This window comes from Pieris rapae, chromosome 23 (genome assembly GCF_905147795.1).
Source record: "Pieris rapae chromosome 23, ilPieRapa1.1, whole genome shotgun sequence".
NCBI lineage: Eukaryota > Metazoa > Arthropoda > Insecta > Lepidoptera > Pieridae > Pieris > Pieris rapae.
The window spans coordinates 2,575,382-2,591,373 of NC_059531.1; the positions used below are offsets into that span (position 1 = coordinate 2,575,382).

The 15,992-nt window shown below is 33.1% G+C and overlaps 3 protein-coding genes across 6 annotated transcripts in view; 1 reads left to right on the forward strand and 2 right to left on the reverse strand.

Annotated features, from left to right (window-relative positions):
• Window positions 1-15,947, reverse strand: part of LOC111001969 (NAD(P) transhydrogenase, mitochondrial-like) — a 32,761-nt gene extending 16,814 nt beyond the window's left edge. Inside the window, exons 1-6 of one of the 3 annotated variants that reach the window (XM_045633442.1) lie at window positions 15,927-15,947; window positions 13,083-13,245; window positions 12,283-12,437; window positions 11,729-11,869; window positions 10,032-10,154; window positions 9,024-9,211 (exon numbers count right to left, since the gene is read on the reverse strand). In XM_045633442.1, coding sequence (XP_045489398.1) covers window positions 9,024-9,211; window positions 10,032-10,154; window positions 11,729-11,869; window positions 12,283-12,437; window positions 13,083-13,237 — 762 coding nt within the window. In that variant the 5' untranslated portion in view covers window positions 13,238-13,245; window positions 15,927-15,947. Of the gene's footprint in view, window positions 1-9,023; window positions 9,212-10,031; window positions 10,155-11,728; window positions 11,870-12,282; window positions 12,438-13,082; window positions 13,246-13,513; window positions 13,644-15,308; window positions 15,575-15,926 lie in introns of those variants that run through there. The other 2 variants (XM_045633439.1, XM_045633441.1) reach the window with 2 other exon arrangements.
• On the forward strand, window positions 3,811-5,989 carry LOC123690254. Its single transcript, XM_045633445.1, has 2 exons — window positions 3,811-4,272; window positions 5,353-5,989. The coding sequence occupies exons 1-2, from the start codon at window positions 3,946-3,948 to the stop codon at window positions 5,959-5,961; spliced, it is 936 nt and encodes a 311-aa protein (XP_045489401.1). The 5' UTR covers window positions 3,811-3,945; the 3' UTR covers window positions 5,962-5,989.
• LOC123690253 (putative nuclease HARBI1) lies at window positions 4,064-6,716 on the reverse strand. 2 transcript variants are annotated; one of them, XM_045633444.1, is made up of 3 exons: window positions 6,095-6,716; window positions 4,905-5,104; window positions 4,564-4,704 (listed from the first exon to the last, which is right to left on the reverse strand). In XM_045633444.1, the coding sequence occupies exons 1-3, from the start codon at window positions 6,500-6,502 to the stop codon at window positions 4,692-4,694; spliced, it is 621 nt and encodes a 206-aa protein (XP_045489400.1). In that variant the 5' UTR covers window positions 6,503-6,716; the 3' UTR covers window positions 4,564-4,691. The 2 variants fall into 2 exon arrangements, with proteins under 2 accessions (XP_045489399.1, XP_045489400.1); XM_045633443.1 differs by having other exon boundaries at window positions 4,064-5,104.
• Window positions 15,948-15,992: the final 45 nt, after the last annotated feature.

The window sequence follows — 15,992 nt, forward strand, 5'->3', positions numbered from 1 at the left end:
TTTAATTTTATTAAATATTGCTGTAATAAAATATATGTACTACTAGCAGACTCGGCCAAGCGTTGCTGTGGCTAAGCTTTTTGTTATATTACAAAATAGTAAACTATCCAAGGGAAATGGTAGGAGAACTTATGTGAAAGGTAGATTATGTGAAACGCTTGTACTTTTAACACAGCGCCATCTGTTAGAATTGTATCAAATAATAAACAAATATCACTACATAGTATAAAACAAAGTCCCTTTCTCTGTCCCTATGTCCCTTTGTATACTTAAATCTTTGAAACTACAAAACGGATTTTGATGCGGTTTTTTTTTAATAGATAGAGTGATTCAAGAAGGTTTATATGTATAATAACATCCATTAAATAGAGAGAGAAGTACTGTTATTTTTGAGGTTTCTAATGTTCTGTCGTAAATAATTACATTTTTTCCGCTTACATTGCAAACGCAGGCTGAACCCTACGAGTTTTATCAAAATAATGTACTAAGTATTGTACACATTGAAAAGGTCTACAGAAAAGTCCGTGATGGTATATGTCTATCTCTTATGGATAACCCACATTTTTATATACAACGTTCACAGATTTTCTGTAGTGTATTTAGTATCAGCATTGCACCCGTGCGAAGCCAGGGCGGGTCGCCAGTTTGCTATAAATATTGCGGGTATAAATTGAGATGTAAACCTATATTTTAAGTTAGATCGAACTGCACATGGTGTGCATGTGATTGATATCGGTTCGATAGTTTAGGAGTCCATAGACAATCAACGTGACACGTTATTTATATATATTAAGATATAAATCCGTCATTAAATCATTGTTTATATCGTCGCCAATATCTATGTTACACATTTCTCATTCACTTAACAAACGTCACTCGGATTATTATTTAAACAGCTTTTAGATGCAAATGTCTATATGTCTATACAAATACTAGACAATATATGAACGTTAATCACGAAGGTATATTAACATATAACTCAGTTTTGTATCGCGCTGCCCGGACATACAATGACCACTATTTAGGCCTTGACTTGTTTAGGTTATCGCGGAATGTGGTTAAAAAATGTATTAAGAATATCCACAGCGCAAAATCACACACATCATGAGCACACCCCACATACACACATGTACACCACGTACATACCCACACTTTTACACCATCACACATCACAACCAATTTAGGCTAAGTTAAATCACAATTAGTCAAATGTATTAAATACTTTTTGTTTGTTTGTTCCCTTTTTGTTGCAAAATGTATCATGTATTTCATCTTTGGCTATACTCTCAGTGTATTTGTTTGTAATTATATATAATTTATGTTAGCTGTAGGAGTACTAAATAAATAAATAAATCAATAATAAATAAATGTTTTCTTAGACAACTGGTAAGACGTTTGGCCACAATTCAAGCTGATATTAAATGAGATGCGGCATATTGGGAGATGGAAGGAAGGCAAAGAACTGGAAACGAATATCCAAATCGTGTTGTGCGGTACCTGGGGAATGGAAATGAAGCATTAACTCCTGGGTGCTTCTAGATGATCGTTGCTTGAAAGGGGATGATATACTACACGCAAAGTTAACTGGCACCTGACTGTAATGACGTCATAGTGATATACTAGCTGCATTAAGCATTCAAGTAATCTTTAACACACTAGCGATAGTAGGTATCTATTGATTATTTATAATAACAACTTTTATCAATGAGGGTTAATGTAGGTATATTTTTTGGTAACAGTTCTATATCCATTGGTTAATAAAACAGATATAATTTTAGTTTATTTTTTAATAAAATAACAACGTAGTATTTAATTTACTGATCGCGTCGAGGGCGAGAGCGGTAGGCGGTGTGGTGGGAGGGGAAGCACATTCTACGCAGGTACCAAGTTGATTTGTGCGTGTAGTAATCAGGTGTACTTCCATGGAGTAATCCATAGAAGACTGAAAGGCAGGCAACTGAACGGAGATAGCAAGAGTTAAGATTTAACAAATGAGTCGTCGTCGCTTAGAGCGCCTCACATGCAAGGCACCTAGATGGCATTTAGAAGCACCGGAATATAGATGACTGCGCACATTTTTAAAGATCGCAATACATCGATAAAAACTAATAAAAATATTGCTTGAGTCACTTGTGCCTTATTATTTTATACTGCACTATATAAAATGTGCGAGGATTCTAAATGAGAAGTTAGATGCCTTTAAATGTTGTGTTGAAGGCTCAGGATTTCCTGGACATCGAAAATAACGAATTTCTTAATTTTTAGACGAGGGCACCGTCTTTCTTTAGAACGCTAACAAAGGATCCAAAGGATCTTCTTTGGACAATGCTTGTGGTGGCCAGAAGAGTCTATCTGTCCAGACTTCTCGCTTTCGACCCAAGCCATGCATGACCCTTTATACACAGCATGGACTTGCCAATCAGCACTGCAGAGAGTGGAATAAAGTTCTACTAGGACCACCTAGGTAGAGTCAGCTACGGCACCCGACGAAAAGCAAATGCACAACAAGGCACAGTGCCCTACTTAACCCATCGGCAGATCAACAAAGACATGATAGTTTTCCGGATGCGAAGTCAGCGGAAGATCCGACAAAGAGGCCTTTCAAAACAGTCTTTTTAGCTTGATTAAACAAACGCCATTATAATAGTCTAAGACCGTCAATATTTTATATTTTATACCTCACTGTAGTAGGCACCCATCTCTATGATTGCTATACTTACCTGCAGCCAGGTGAGAAAAGGTAAATAAATATAGCTTATTTCCCTCACATGTTAATTAAAAAAATCTAAGTACAATAATAAACGGCGTAATTTACTACATGTAACTAACATGAGAAAGTAAAAATTAAAAATAAATTAGTTGTTATTAAATTTAATTTAATTAAGGCTTATGATGGCAGAGGTTGTTTATATAAGTTCATGATATTGAAATCAGCTTATAAAAATTGTTTCATCTAAATAACAGATGTTAGAACCACAGACAACTCATAATAGTTGCAATAGAAATTACAACAATGTTTTTAGTATATGATCCGGGATTAGAACAATATAGGGTATATTGTTCTAATCTAAACTAAAAACATTGTTGTAATTTCTATTGCAACTATTATGAGTTGTCTGTGGTAACGTATCAGTTATCATACGTATCCATTACTATTCACGTGTAGAATTAAGTCTTGATATTAGTCTCGCGAGGCATTGTCGCGCGATTTTGTTCGGTTCATTTATCTCCGCCCCCCCTTCCTCTTGCCAGAAAAAGTAACCAAAGCTATCAAAAAGAAATAGTACATAAACATATTAATTCTTTGTAGGAATAAAATATATAATATAAAATATAATTTAAAAAAATAATAATTACTGTCGACGTAATCACGAAATAAGAAAATCAAAGATTCCTCCCCCTATAATACTTGAATAGAGAAATGTTTGCCTAGTGGCTTAAGCGTGCGACTCTCATACCTGAGGTCGTAGGTTCAATCCCAGGCTGTGCACCAATGGACTTTCTTTCTATGTACGCATTTAACACTTGCTCGAACGGTGAAGGAAAACATCGTGAGGAAACCGACATGTCTTAGACCCAAAAAGTCGACGATATGTTTCAGGCACTGCCTATTATGGTGCTCCCACATTGCCGTTAGAAAATGTTTAATAACGTTAGTAAACATTTGTTAGCAAACATTTAATCACAAATAAATTTTCATGTTAGAAAATGTTTAGTAATGTTAGTAAACATTTTATAACAAAACAAATTATAACAAAATAAAACATGTGTTATCTTTTGTTTGTAAACATTTTATAAGGGTGATGGCGGGATAGGCGGTGCGGTGCGGTGGGGGTTAGAGTACGCAGGTCGCTGCGCGTGGTGTCTCGCTTGTCAGTTCCTTTGTGTCAGCGTGCATCGCTGTGCGTGTGTATTAGTGGTTGCGCGTGCGCCAAGCAATAAAATATGTCCGGTAATTGGAATAACGATGATGTTTACAAACTGATTGAAATGTTTCAAGCAAGAGAAGTACTATGGAACACGATGTCAGAGAGCTACAAAGACCGAAATAAAAAACACGATGCTTGGATGGAAATTGCCAGTGAATTTAATATGGATAAAAAAGTAATTGAAAAAAAGATTCGATCACTCGTAGGTCAATTTAACCGAGAATGTAAATCTAATAAATCTGGTGCAGGAGCTAATGAGTCAAGTAAATGGTTTGCATTTAAAAAACTCATGTTCCTTAAAGGCAAAAATATTCCAAGTTTAACTGTCGATGGAGGGTTGCAGGTGAGTTTTATTTTAACGTCTTTTAATAATATTTAGATGCCCAGTCCAAAAACCCTTCATTTGAAAAATATTCTGCGAATTCTTTTCTTATTTCTTTCCCATCATCTGTCAGGGATTCACATGCTTCAAGTGGTGTTAATTGCTGCTGTTCTAATCTCCATTGTCCATCGATACGTGTACCAGTTACTATGTCATCTCCATCATAGTATTGAGATGGAGCGTAAATCATGCTCGATTCAGTTTTTCTTATAAAATTATGCAGTAGCACGCATGTCATAATTAAAGTAGTAGTTTTTTCTGGATCTAATAATATTGTAGTTCGTAAAACTCTAAATCTGGCTGACAAAATCCCAAATGCGTTCTCTACTGTTCTCCTCGCACGACTCAGTCTATAACTGAAGATTCTTTCCTTAGAATTGCTATCCTGTGGTCCTGGAAAAGGTTTTAATAAGTGTTTTTGTAAAGGGAACGCATCATCTGTTACGAACACATAAGGAAGAGGTTTGTTTCTGCCTGGTAGTGAGCTGTCACTGGGTATTTTTAAACTATTGTCGTTAATTTTATTTCGAAATTTTGTGTTTGCGAAAACTCCGCCATCACTTATGCGTCCTTGGCAGCCAATATTCACGTACAGAAAGTTGTATTCTGCGTCCACTATCGCTAAAAGTACAACGCTGTAAAATCCTTTATAGTTGTAATATTCACTGCCGCTATCAATTGGCTTTTGTATGGCTACGTGCTTTCCATCGATACTTCCTAAGCAATTTGGGAAATTCCATTTTTCTTCAAATGAATTTGCCACGTGTAGCCACTCTTGAGGTGTTGTTGGTATCTGGAACAAAAATAGAAGATTAAGAAATAGGCGCGAAAAATAAATTTATAACTCGTTATTCTAACAAATTTTATTGGATATTTTTATTAAGTATGAAATATTAATAGAATACACTATAAAAAAATATGATTTCAGTTAAGGGTTGTTAAGTAATAGAAAAAGAAAATCGCGGTTATAGATTTTTTTACAATTTTAGCTAATTTGACGCGCCTATAACTTGAAATTATCGTTTAGTTCTATTCTTTCAGGGTAACGAAGAAAACAGAATTGCTTCAGAAAACACTCTCAGTTTGAACGAAACAGGAAATACTGTCACTGATGAAACTACGGGCACGCCTTTCGCCACCCCAAAACCATTTCGGAAAAGAAGACGGCCTGAAGTAGAACAAGATCCAACACAACAAGAAGCTGTAAATATTTTACAAAGAATGTACGAATCTAGAAAAAGCAGGGATGAAAATGACGCATTTGGAGAGTATGTCTCGATGAAACTGAAACAAATAAAAAACAGTCATGCTAAGAATACTGCTCAACATCACATTAACAATATTTTGTACAATGCGACAATGGGACAATATGATTTTCCAAAAACCTTTACAGACCCAACCGCTAGTAGTTCCTGGGGATACAACTCTGAACCAAATCTATCCACTTTTTCGGAAAATAATGCTGACTGTAGCTCGAGAGGATACTACACCGCACCGAGTCCCTCGGCTTCATTTGAAACCAGTTTTTCGGATAACTCCAGGACACATACTCGTACCAGCGCAAGAACACAGAGTCCGTCTAATTTATCGGAATCAAGCCAAGATTCGACCCAATCATTAAACGATTTGTTGGAATCAATCAAAAATTAAAAAATACATGTTTGGTTTGTTAAGTATTAAAAAAATTATTAGTAAGGTAAGATAGGTACCTACCTAAAGTATGATTAGATTAGATCATATTAAAAGTAAATAAAAAAATAATTAAAAATGTTGTTTGACTTACCTGTATGTATTCCTTTAAAACCTCATTGAGAGCCTCGCACACTTCTGGTACGATAATAGATATCACTTGGTCTGACAACTTGAACACATTTCCAAGACTTTTATAACTGCTACCAGTTGCCAAAAATCTTAACGTTACCGCAAGTCTTTCCGTCACACTTACAGATTTTCTAAATGTAGTGTCTCGTTTGCCTATTTTTGCCCCAATTAAATTTTGTAGATATTCAAATTCGGAACTGTTCATTCTTATAAAATCTTTTAAGCAACCATCAATACCTAAATCCTTGAGATAGTCTGTGGCACTATATTTTCCTCTAGCTTTTAGCGTTTGGCGCATCCAATAAGAGCGCTTTTTCTTCTTTTTTAAACAAAAAATAAAAGCTATTCCAATGAGCAAATCTTCTTCCATTTTCGTGTAGACGTCCTCAGCCCTCAGAAGGCGAAACCAAACTGCGAGCCAATACTAGATGTTATAAAATGTTTAAACATTTTCCATCAATGTAGGAGCACTTATAACATGTAACAGTTTCTAACAAAGTGCAACAATTGTTAACATTTGTTAGTAAATGTTTTGGTGTTATAAAATGTTTACAAACATTTTATAACGGCAATGTGGGAGCACCATTAGATTTAAAAATGATCATGAGACAGATTCAAAAATCTGAGGCCAAGACCTAAAGAGGTTGTAGCGCCACTGATTGTTTTTTTTAATACTTAAATGGACCCAAACCAAAAATCGTCATTTCTGTGCTGAAGGCACCTACTTGTCTATTAAGACAATGATCACAAAACAGTATTTTAATAAGTAACTGATTTCATCATTTTAATTTAAACATACTATAATCCCAATAAATTCCGTTATCATTACTATAAATAAATTAGTTCGTTGCCCGAATGACCCCAGTAGGTCATAGCAGTAACATTTAAACGCGCATTAAAATTAGAGATTATTTTTTTATTCAACGTCACAGAGCGTTGTTAAATTCATAAACGCCCAAACCCAATAAACTATCTCAATCCATTTTTGACCGTCAGAGATAGACATGTCCAAATATTGATAAAAGTATGCCAATAAAGTTTTTGAAATGAGTTTCACTAAGGCGCAAGAGGGTACAAATTTTATGTATGTAACGCAATAATAATAATATTAGCGTCACGAAGATGTGCAGCGTTTTTGTCGAAGAAAAGGGAGAGCGATTGAGACCGATTCCACATAGACACCACAGAGAGAAAGGGAAATCGAGAAAGAAAACTATTATTTGAGGCTATTGGTTGATGTATCCGTTTAGTAGTTACATGCTAGAAGTTTAGATGAAAATTCTGTCGCATAACGTCTGGTGCAGTATGTAATAATGTGAATATAGATATACAAATACATACACTGGTACATGATCATCTATTGAGGCTTTTATTTTGAAGAAAAAGTAGTTTTAGTGTTACACAAGTCGTATAAGCTGCGTATCGCACGTCTTCACTAATTTTTTTTTTGAAGCGCGCGTTTATATTCGACAGCCAGTAACATTTTAATTCATATAATTCTATCTCTAGTTTTTTTATCGTCTCCCGCCCCGGCTAACTTTATAGACATGTGACATAGAAAATGGCAAACGCGATTTTTTTCTCAAGTTTTTGTTTCACATTACAAATTCACATTACTTCTCATATCTAGATTATAAATTATACTATTTAGGGCCTGTTTCACAATGCATGGATAAAGTACCAAATAGCTATGCAACACATAAATTATTCGAAAGATAAAAGTCCCGAATAACATACTTCGCGTTTCGTGACGAATAGCGCTATCTGACAGTCGTGGAACGCAAAAATACTGTTTATCCTACCAATAAGTAATAAATAGCTTATTTGGAACTTATCCGGACATTGTGAAACAGACCCTTAGTATCTGTTTAAAGGAGGGTATATCTAGTAACATTGTCACGCATATACCCAGAAGGCACCATAAGCGTTAATACAAATACTACAACAAATGCTTAGTTTTGTTATTTTATCATGTAAGGATTTTTAGCTGTAAGAATATAATATTGTTAAGTAACTAATATCGACTACCGTTTAAAATAACACTCGTATTACTAATAAAGTTTCATATTTTTTTAAATCTTTTAAATACCGTCGCGATTTTACTATCGAGCTCTGTGGATAAATATAATAAAACAATCATATATTTTAAAAAAGTACACGCGTAAGAAGTTATACTTCTTTGGCGTATGGAAAAAAAATAACTAAAATGCAGTAGTGATTAACGAGAAATGTTCAATAACCAAAAAGACTTTATTTAAATAAATTATTAGTAAATACTATCACCGTCGTATATGACACTGATTTAGAAACACCAAAATAATATTTATTTATTCACACTGTTTATAGTCCAGGATCCATCGCCCATTTTTGGACTATTATTTTTACATCAAGGATCTGTACTACTACTTTTGAGCGTAGGACCAGGATAACGTACCGCGCAATTTGTAGGACAATATGTCTGTTAAATTACATGTATATTAACTAAGTAAAAAAAAAATCAGCTGGTTAGTAATCATTTATGATGACCTCGTTATCGATACATGTCGGAAAGAGGGGACTCTTTGATCAAACCATAGATATTGTAGATTGACAAATAAATTTTCGAATAATTTAGAGATATAATTGAGATTTAACAAAAAAAATAACGAAAATTAGCTTGATAGTAATTAAGTGCAAAAATGGGCGATGGATCCTGGACTATTAATTGTACTGTTACGAAACACGTGTTCCAAATATAAAAATACTCGAATACATCTTGAACATAGTTATCGATTTCCGTACCACCTAGACCCAACTTCATTCTGTTAATTTTGTGTCACGGTGCGCGCGCATCGTAAAAATTCACTCTCACTCTCGCGCCAAAAGAAAAACTTCAATAAAGTAATGCTTACCTTAACGTCCATAGTGATAAACTGTGCACCAAGACTCTCTATCTGTTCCCTAACAGCTGGACGTGTATCGAAAGCCCTAACAGCTGCGCCCATACACCTCGCTTGGGCAGCTGCTGCTAAACCTGCAACTCCACCACCCACTACCAACACTCTACATGGTGGAACCCTTCCAGCTGCTGTCATTTGACCTAGGAAGTTGAAATTTAAAAAATTAAGTAACGCCTTCATCTCAATTATCGGAGTATCTGGTAACACTGACCAGCATGGCATAATTTTGGTGGAGCACAGTACCCATAATGCGGAAGAGCTTTATTCGCAACTAACAGAATAAGATAACGACATTGACGCCTGGACGTCTTCAGAAATTGCAGCACGAACGGTCTCGATTTCATAAAAGTTCAGAAAATGCAATATACAAAAGCCATCTTAAAGGATCACTTTAAATTTAAATTTTAAGCATTTTGACTTATGAGGTTACAAGTACATGTGTTAAATTTCGTTACTTTGTCCAAAAATTTATCGAAAACCTTCCATACAGCGATGATCCACTTTGATTTTAAGATATTCCAGCTTAGGTAACGGTTTTATCATATTTTGTTATATTTTGTTTTGTTATCTTGGAAATGTGGTGAGTATGTACTTATGTAATGGTGAATGTGGTAAATCACAGAACAGATTTTTATTTTATTTTTTGCTTATGTTACTCAAATGATGTTGTGGTTAATGACATTTTCCTTTTAATCATTTTTATGTAGAGGGAGGGTAAAACTTGGTGAGTTTCTTGCCCGTTCTTCTCAGAACAAGGCCTCCTGGTAGTTTTGCGAACGGATGGCGTAGTTTTGCTCTTTCGCGAATTTTGTAAACGTTTTTGACATTCATAAGCATGCCCTAAGTCGCATGTAAATTGAATAAAAGAATTTTGATTTTGATAAAGCATTTATGGTGATCAGACTTGACAAGTATTTGATGTCATTTAGGACTTATATTTATGAAAACCTATCAACATACCTGAGAAGAATCTTGGGAAGTGTGCCGCAGCCTCTATGACAGCCCTGTAACCGGCCACATTCGCCATCGAACTGAGCGCATCGAATACTTGAGCTCGACTGATACGGGGTATGCAGTCCATGGCTGGTAAGTAATAATAACATTTAAAGAAAACACTTTTTTACCGGATTGAAGCTATGTATTATTATAAACTTAAATTAACATAAATTTAAATTTAACCGACGTTTCGCGTGCCTTACAGCGTGCGTGGTCACGGTGACTGAAGACAAAAGGTGTTGAATGTCAAAAAGTATCACAACAGTAGAAAAAAGTTATATTCATAATATAAACCTTCAATCCGGTAAAAAAGTATTTTCTTTAAATATGTAAAAGTTATGTATAAAAGACAATAATAATAACAAATTAATTTGCTGCAATTTACACTAAAATATAATACTAAAGGCACAATGTTGAGAGAATACATTATACTTACTAAAAATTGTCTTAGGATAAATATAGTTATATAAAGAGTAGTTCCAGTGTTCGAATTGGCCTACTGAACAGTAAAACTCTCAACTGTTATATTTCTTGACATTATCAACACTAATTGTGAACTAATCATAGATAGTTTAACGTTATTTTTAGTTTGTTTAAGTTTAGTTTTATAAATGTATCTTTCTTTTAATGTGCTTGCTAATCTATGTAATCTGTAATGTATTAGTATTGTGTATAATTATATGTATTAAGGAAGCTGTTAGATTACTAAATAAATAAATAACAGGCAAACAGCATGCTTTATATTTAATAATTGATACTAAAAGAATTCTACCAATTCTCACATACGGCTGCAAAACATGGGCACTTACCCAAGCAAATTGTGAAAGATTCGGCATAACCCTGAGAGCCATGGAAAGAAGTATAAGAAAAGAAGAACAAGATAAGCAACAATTAAGAGAAAACAGTTTGCTGACGGTACATATAAAACATAATTTAAATTGAAATGAGGTGGACATACCCTAAGAGGGGCAGAAGCAAGATGGGAACCAAGAGGCCATAAAAGAAACAAGGTAGGCACTTAAAAAAGTGCGCCGATGAAATCATGAAAATGGCTGGAAAATAAGACCTGGACGAAATTGTTATACTATAACAACCAATTTAGGCTTAATTAATTAAATTTAATCACAGTTAGTTAATTGTATTAAATACTTTGTTTGTTTGTTCCCTATCATAAATCTTTTTGTTATATAATGTATCATGTATTCCATCTGTGGCTATATTCTCAGTGTATTTGTTTGCTATTATATATAATTTATGTTAGCTGTAGGAGTACAAAATAAATAAATAAGTAAAGTAGGAGGATAATGGATGAGCCCTTTGCCCATAGGCATACAAAATAGAATGAATAGCACAAAAATGATTTTTTTAATGTATATCACTTTTTATCCTAAAACCTAATGAGTCATGGCAAATTCATAGAAAAAGAGCTCTTTGTTTAGCACACATGTTAAAATCTTGAATTATATTTGTTTGCTATGGAATACTGGTGGACCACACTCTATAGTATTATAGACAACTGCCTTTTACAAAGATAGACAATATCTGTATTATGTAAACTTCTGAAGAGGCAAATTAATAAAATTTTCATTGCATAACATTAACATCAATGAGAGCTATCTCTATCTCTATTTGCTGTTTAGACTAAACTAAAATTTACTTACCAAATGCGTTAATTTTCTTGGCTGATAATTCCTTTATCAACTCTTGGTTTTGGGCGGGGTATAGAAATGATATAAGCGTTCCTTGATATTTGATATTTTGGATTTCATTTGTTGCAACTGGACGAACTTTAAGCACAATATCTACAAAATAAAATGTGAAAGAATTAAGTAAAAAAAAAATTTTCCTTATTCAGAAAACATCAGTTTTTTCTGAGAATCACCATCAAATCATATTTATAATAGCTCTTTAGCACACTAAGATATGGATTGAAACCTTTCTTTTTGGTTCTATTTTTTTGTACTTATAATGATGTTTTTATAACATCATCTTTAGTTGTAAATAATATTACAGTATAAGTAACATTATATTTTATTAAATTTAAATTTGATAAACATAATTTAGTATTGAAAATTAAAATAATCATTATATACTTGTAACAGATTGTAGAATGGATGGTTTGTTTAATTGGTTTATGTTTAAAATGCCTTTTAGCTAAGCAATATCAACCTTTTTACAGAACCTATATAATCATTTATATTCTTCATTTACATACCTGACTGATATGCATTTTTCAAATTTGTTATCTTGGCTCCTGCTTCTTCATACGTTTTATTAGGAAAATTAGCTAAGACACCAGCATTTTCTTCTATATTTACATTAAAACCTTTTTTTACTAATTTATTAACTACAGCTGGTACAATTGCCACTCTGAAAGAAAGGTAAAGATAAAAGAAAAGAGAGAATAAATAATCTTGACATTTCAGTTCACAGAATTTTTTGACAATATAAGATGACAGACTTGTGAAAAAGTAAGATTTTTACTCTTTATAATTGGCATTGATATTAAACCCTTTATTATTTTACTTTTATAATTGTTACTGCCTAAGAAAAGAACCAATGTATATTGCTTAAGATAGACAAGTTTAGGCAACCCGTCACAAATCCTATGCAGGAACAAGTTTTATGGACTAGACTCAAAGAAGAGTAAATATAATAAGACAAAGAGGCTAACTATTCTTCAAGAGAACTAGTAAAGTTGTGGCCAAAATTAAGCAAAAGTTTTCCTCAATAAACTAACAATTAAGCCCCAAAACGTATATGTATGTATATGTAATGGTTTAATTTTACACCTAAATTTGTCAAAATCAGTTTAAATATCTTACACAATTGTAAAATTGGTAAATAATAAATTATCATGGTTACAGTGGAAATTGTTGGAGGACGCCTTTGCCAAGAGGCACACTGAATTAAGAGACATTTTATAAATAAAACAGACACCACCATGCAAAGAATGAATCCAGAATAAGAGGCTCATTTTCATTTTAATTTTCAAATTATCACATTATTTTGTACCTTCTTTCATTTTCCCAAATCTCCTTAGGTACCCCGATACTGAGTTTTGTGTATGGAATTCCTTCCACATTTGGAGGTGTAGATGAGCTGAATAATCTTCTCTGCCATAACCGTGGAATGGGTTTGCCGATTCGTAGAACTCTTAGGCAACCCATTTTGAATTCTGCCACAAAATTTTGTATTTAGTATATTATCACGCCGGCCATTGCTCGTCATTGACTAGTACAACCAACAATGTAACAAGCAACGTCTGTTGGGCATGGGCCTTACTAGGAATAAGCATTACTGTATACATAATACAACAATACAAATACAATATACAAATACAATATGGACGTGTATAAAGTTTAATTTAAACCGAACACACCATATTGCAATAGACAGTGGTTAGATCATTAAATTAAAAATAAAATACAAAAATGATCACTTACACAACCCCCACGTGTGTCAATTTCACAAATTTTTACTTCAAATATACAAAGCGAAACACATATTATTTAATACACGGTTGCTTATATTTTTTTATTTTTACTAATATTTTATATTCGGTTTCGAACTTCATCTTTTTCTACGAAGATAAATCTAAGCAAGTTAATGTTTAGTACTGAACTTCAAGAACTTCAAGAATCAAATTATCAATAGATAATACCAAATACCAATACAGATTCGTCAAAATTTATAGTTTATGATCTGCGTAAGACTTATGAGTTATGGCTTATAGTATAATATTATAAAATATTATTATAGTATATAATAAATAAATGTTATGATGCTATCCGATTGTTCTCAGGATCTAATCGGATCGAAATTTAGGGATGCTCCATGATCATCGATGTTGAAAGCAAAAATATCATAACATATTTAGATGTCAACTGAATCGAACATCGATGTTAACTCACGTTCTCCCACACGACCAATGCAACTAACGAAACAAATTATGTCTTCTACGAACGGATCTACAAAACAGATTTATTAAAATTTTGAACACGTATTGTTTTGAACACGTTCGTTGCGCCCAGGTTGAAGTAGCAGTAGAAGTAGTCGTAGTATCGTAAGCTCTTTCTCTCTCACACTTTCTCATTTTCTTTTATTAAAAAAGAAATATGTATATAAAAAGGTTTTTCTTTATCAACATTACTAATATCCGAATTTTTATAATTTGTTCGGTTTCTTAATAAACTTCGAACCAATTCACTGTATTTTTTCGTCAATTATTAATGCAAAAATCATCGATGTTATCATCATAGATCGGCTTTCGATTATGCCATAAATGTCAATATCGAAGTTTTTCTAACATCGACCATCCCTAGATCGACTCGATCAATTCTATAAAATATGTAACATCGTGATCCAAGTATTATGGAATGGAAATAATGTTAAGTTTTAGTTTTTAGTTTAAGTATTGCATAGATGTTATTGTTATGTAATCAAACTAAGTACTGTATTTGTAGGTATCTTCCATTTAATTAGATAACAAATAAAGCTAAGGTCCATTCTAATGCATATCTGAAGTCATAATCTCGACTTGAGCGTTGTTAAATATACACAAAAAATATGTTGACAGCTCTTGAAACGGTTTTTGCATGTTAAGTCTTAATTAATTACACGTATCCTATTTTGTTTGGTTGGGTCTTTTGTAAAACGGAACAATTGTTATAGTTCGTTGTCATCCACAAAATCGTATTGGGGTAACAAAAACCCATCCCTATTCCCTATTGAAAATTAAACCTTAGTGTTTAACAGTTTCTGTAATTTATTACACTATTTACATTTTATCGCATCGTTTTAATGGGTCCGGCCATATTTCAACCGTCAAAATTCATATTACTAAAAAACTATTTTTAAAAACGGATGTCATTGACATAGACACCAAGTTTAAAATTTTAATCTCTCACAGATAACTAAAAACAATAATATAATAATTGGGATTATTAAAAATAATTTATTATATCTTCTTTGAATACTCCATACTAAGTAAGGAAGATAAGCGATAACCAAAGTACCTAATTAATGCATTAAAGTTACGACTCACGAATCAATATATTAGTTATATTTCATATTATTGTATTGTTCATTATTACCAAAATGATTTTTATATAATTAAAATTGTAAAGTTCTGTGACTTCCAACAATAAATTATGTTTTTTTTAAATTAACACATTTGTCAGAGCAATGACACAAAATACTGCAGCTATTTCAATTATCAAATATATTATTAATACTTACCAATTTAACTATTAACTCCGTTTCATATGTGTAATCTCATAATATTAAGTCGCTTAATTTCAATCACGAAACTTCATAAAATATCGAACTTATGCTCTGCCTTTTGGATTTTAAACCACTAACCAGTCCTGTATAAACGAGGGCACAGCACCCGTAGTAAATAATTTTATCTTATAGAAGTCTCGAATGTTGCCGCCAGACTCGCTGAAAGCCGGCCGGTAACCGGTGTCGATCCCCGCGGTCCGCCACCCGCGGCACAGATGGTGGGAGTCAATCCACACTCTCACAAGTCAAAGATTATAGGAAAATTAAGATGTTTATGCATTTGTAAAGTTATATGCTAAAAGATTATATACCTAATACTTGCATGTATTAAGTACCTTAACAACTCAGAGATAGTGACACAAAACCTGCAGCGAGAGCTTTACGAACGATGTCGATATTTAGAAAAATATGGCATATTTGAGTTAGTTTCCTCAATATGGCAATATGTATTTGTAACACACAATGTAAACCTACGATAATGATAACTAAAATTTCTTCTATATTTTCGTATAAATACGTTATAATCATAATAAAATGTAGGATTGAGATCATTGTGAACTAGAATATAGTTACCGGTGCAATTTACTGTAGAAGCATCTGCCTTCACTTAGTCTTTGACAGTTATGTATCAGAATGTAA

What these genes read in the sequence shown, in the direction of transcription:
- LOC123690253 (XM_045633443.1), bottom strand. Translation starts at nt 6,502, where the DNA reads ATGGAAGAAGATTTGCTCATTGGAATAGCTTTTATTTTTTGTTTAAAA. An exon ending in TTTTAAAGGAATACATACAG is followed by an intron (nt 5,105 to 6,094) that starts GTAAGTCAAACA and finishes TTTTTGTTCCAG; the next exon opens with ATACCAACAACACCTCAAGA.
- LOC123690254 (XM_045633445.1), top strand. Translation starts at nt 3,946, where the DNA reads ATGTCCGGTAATTGGAATAACGATGATGTTTACAAACTGATTGAAATG. An exon ending in CTGTCGATGGAGGGTTGCAG is followed by an intron (nt 4,273 to 5,352) that starts GTGAGTTTTATT and finishes CTATTCTTTCAG; the next exon opens with GGTAACGAAGAAAACAGAAT.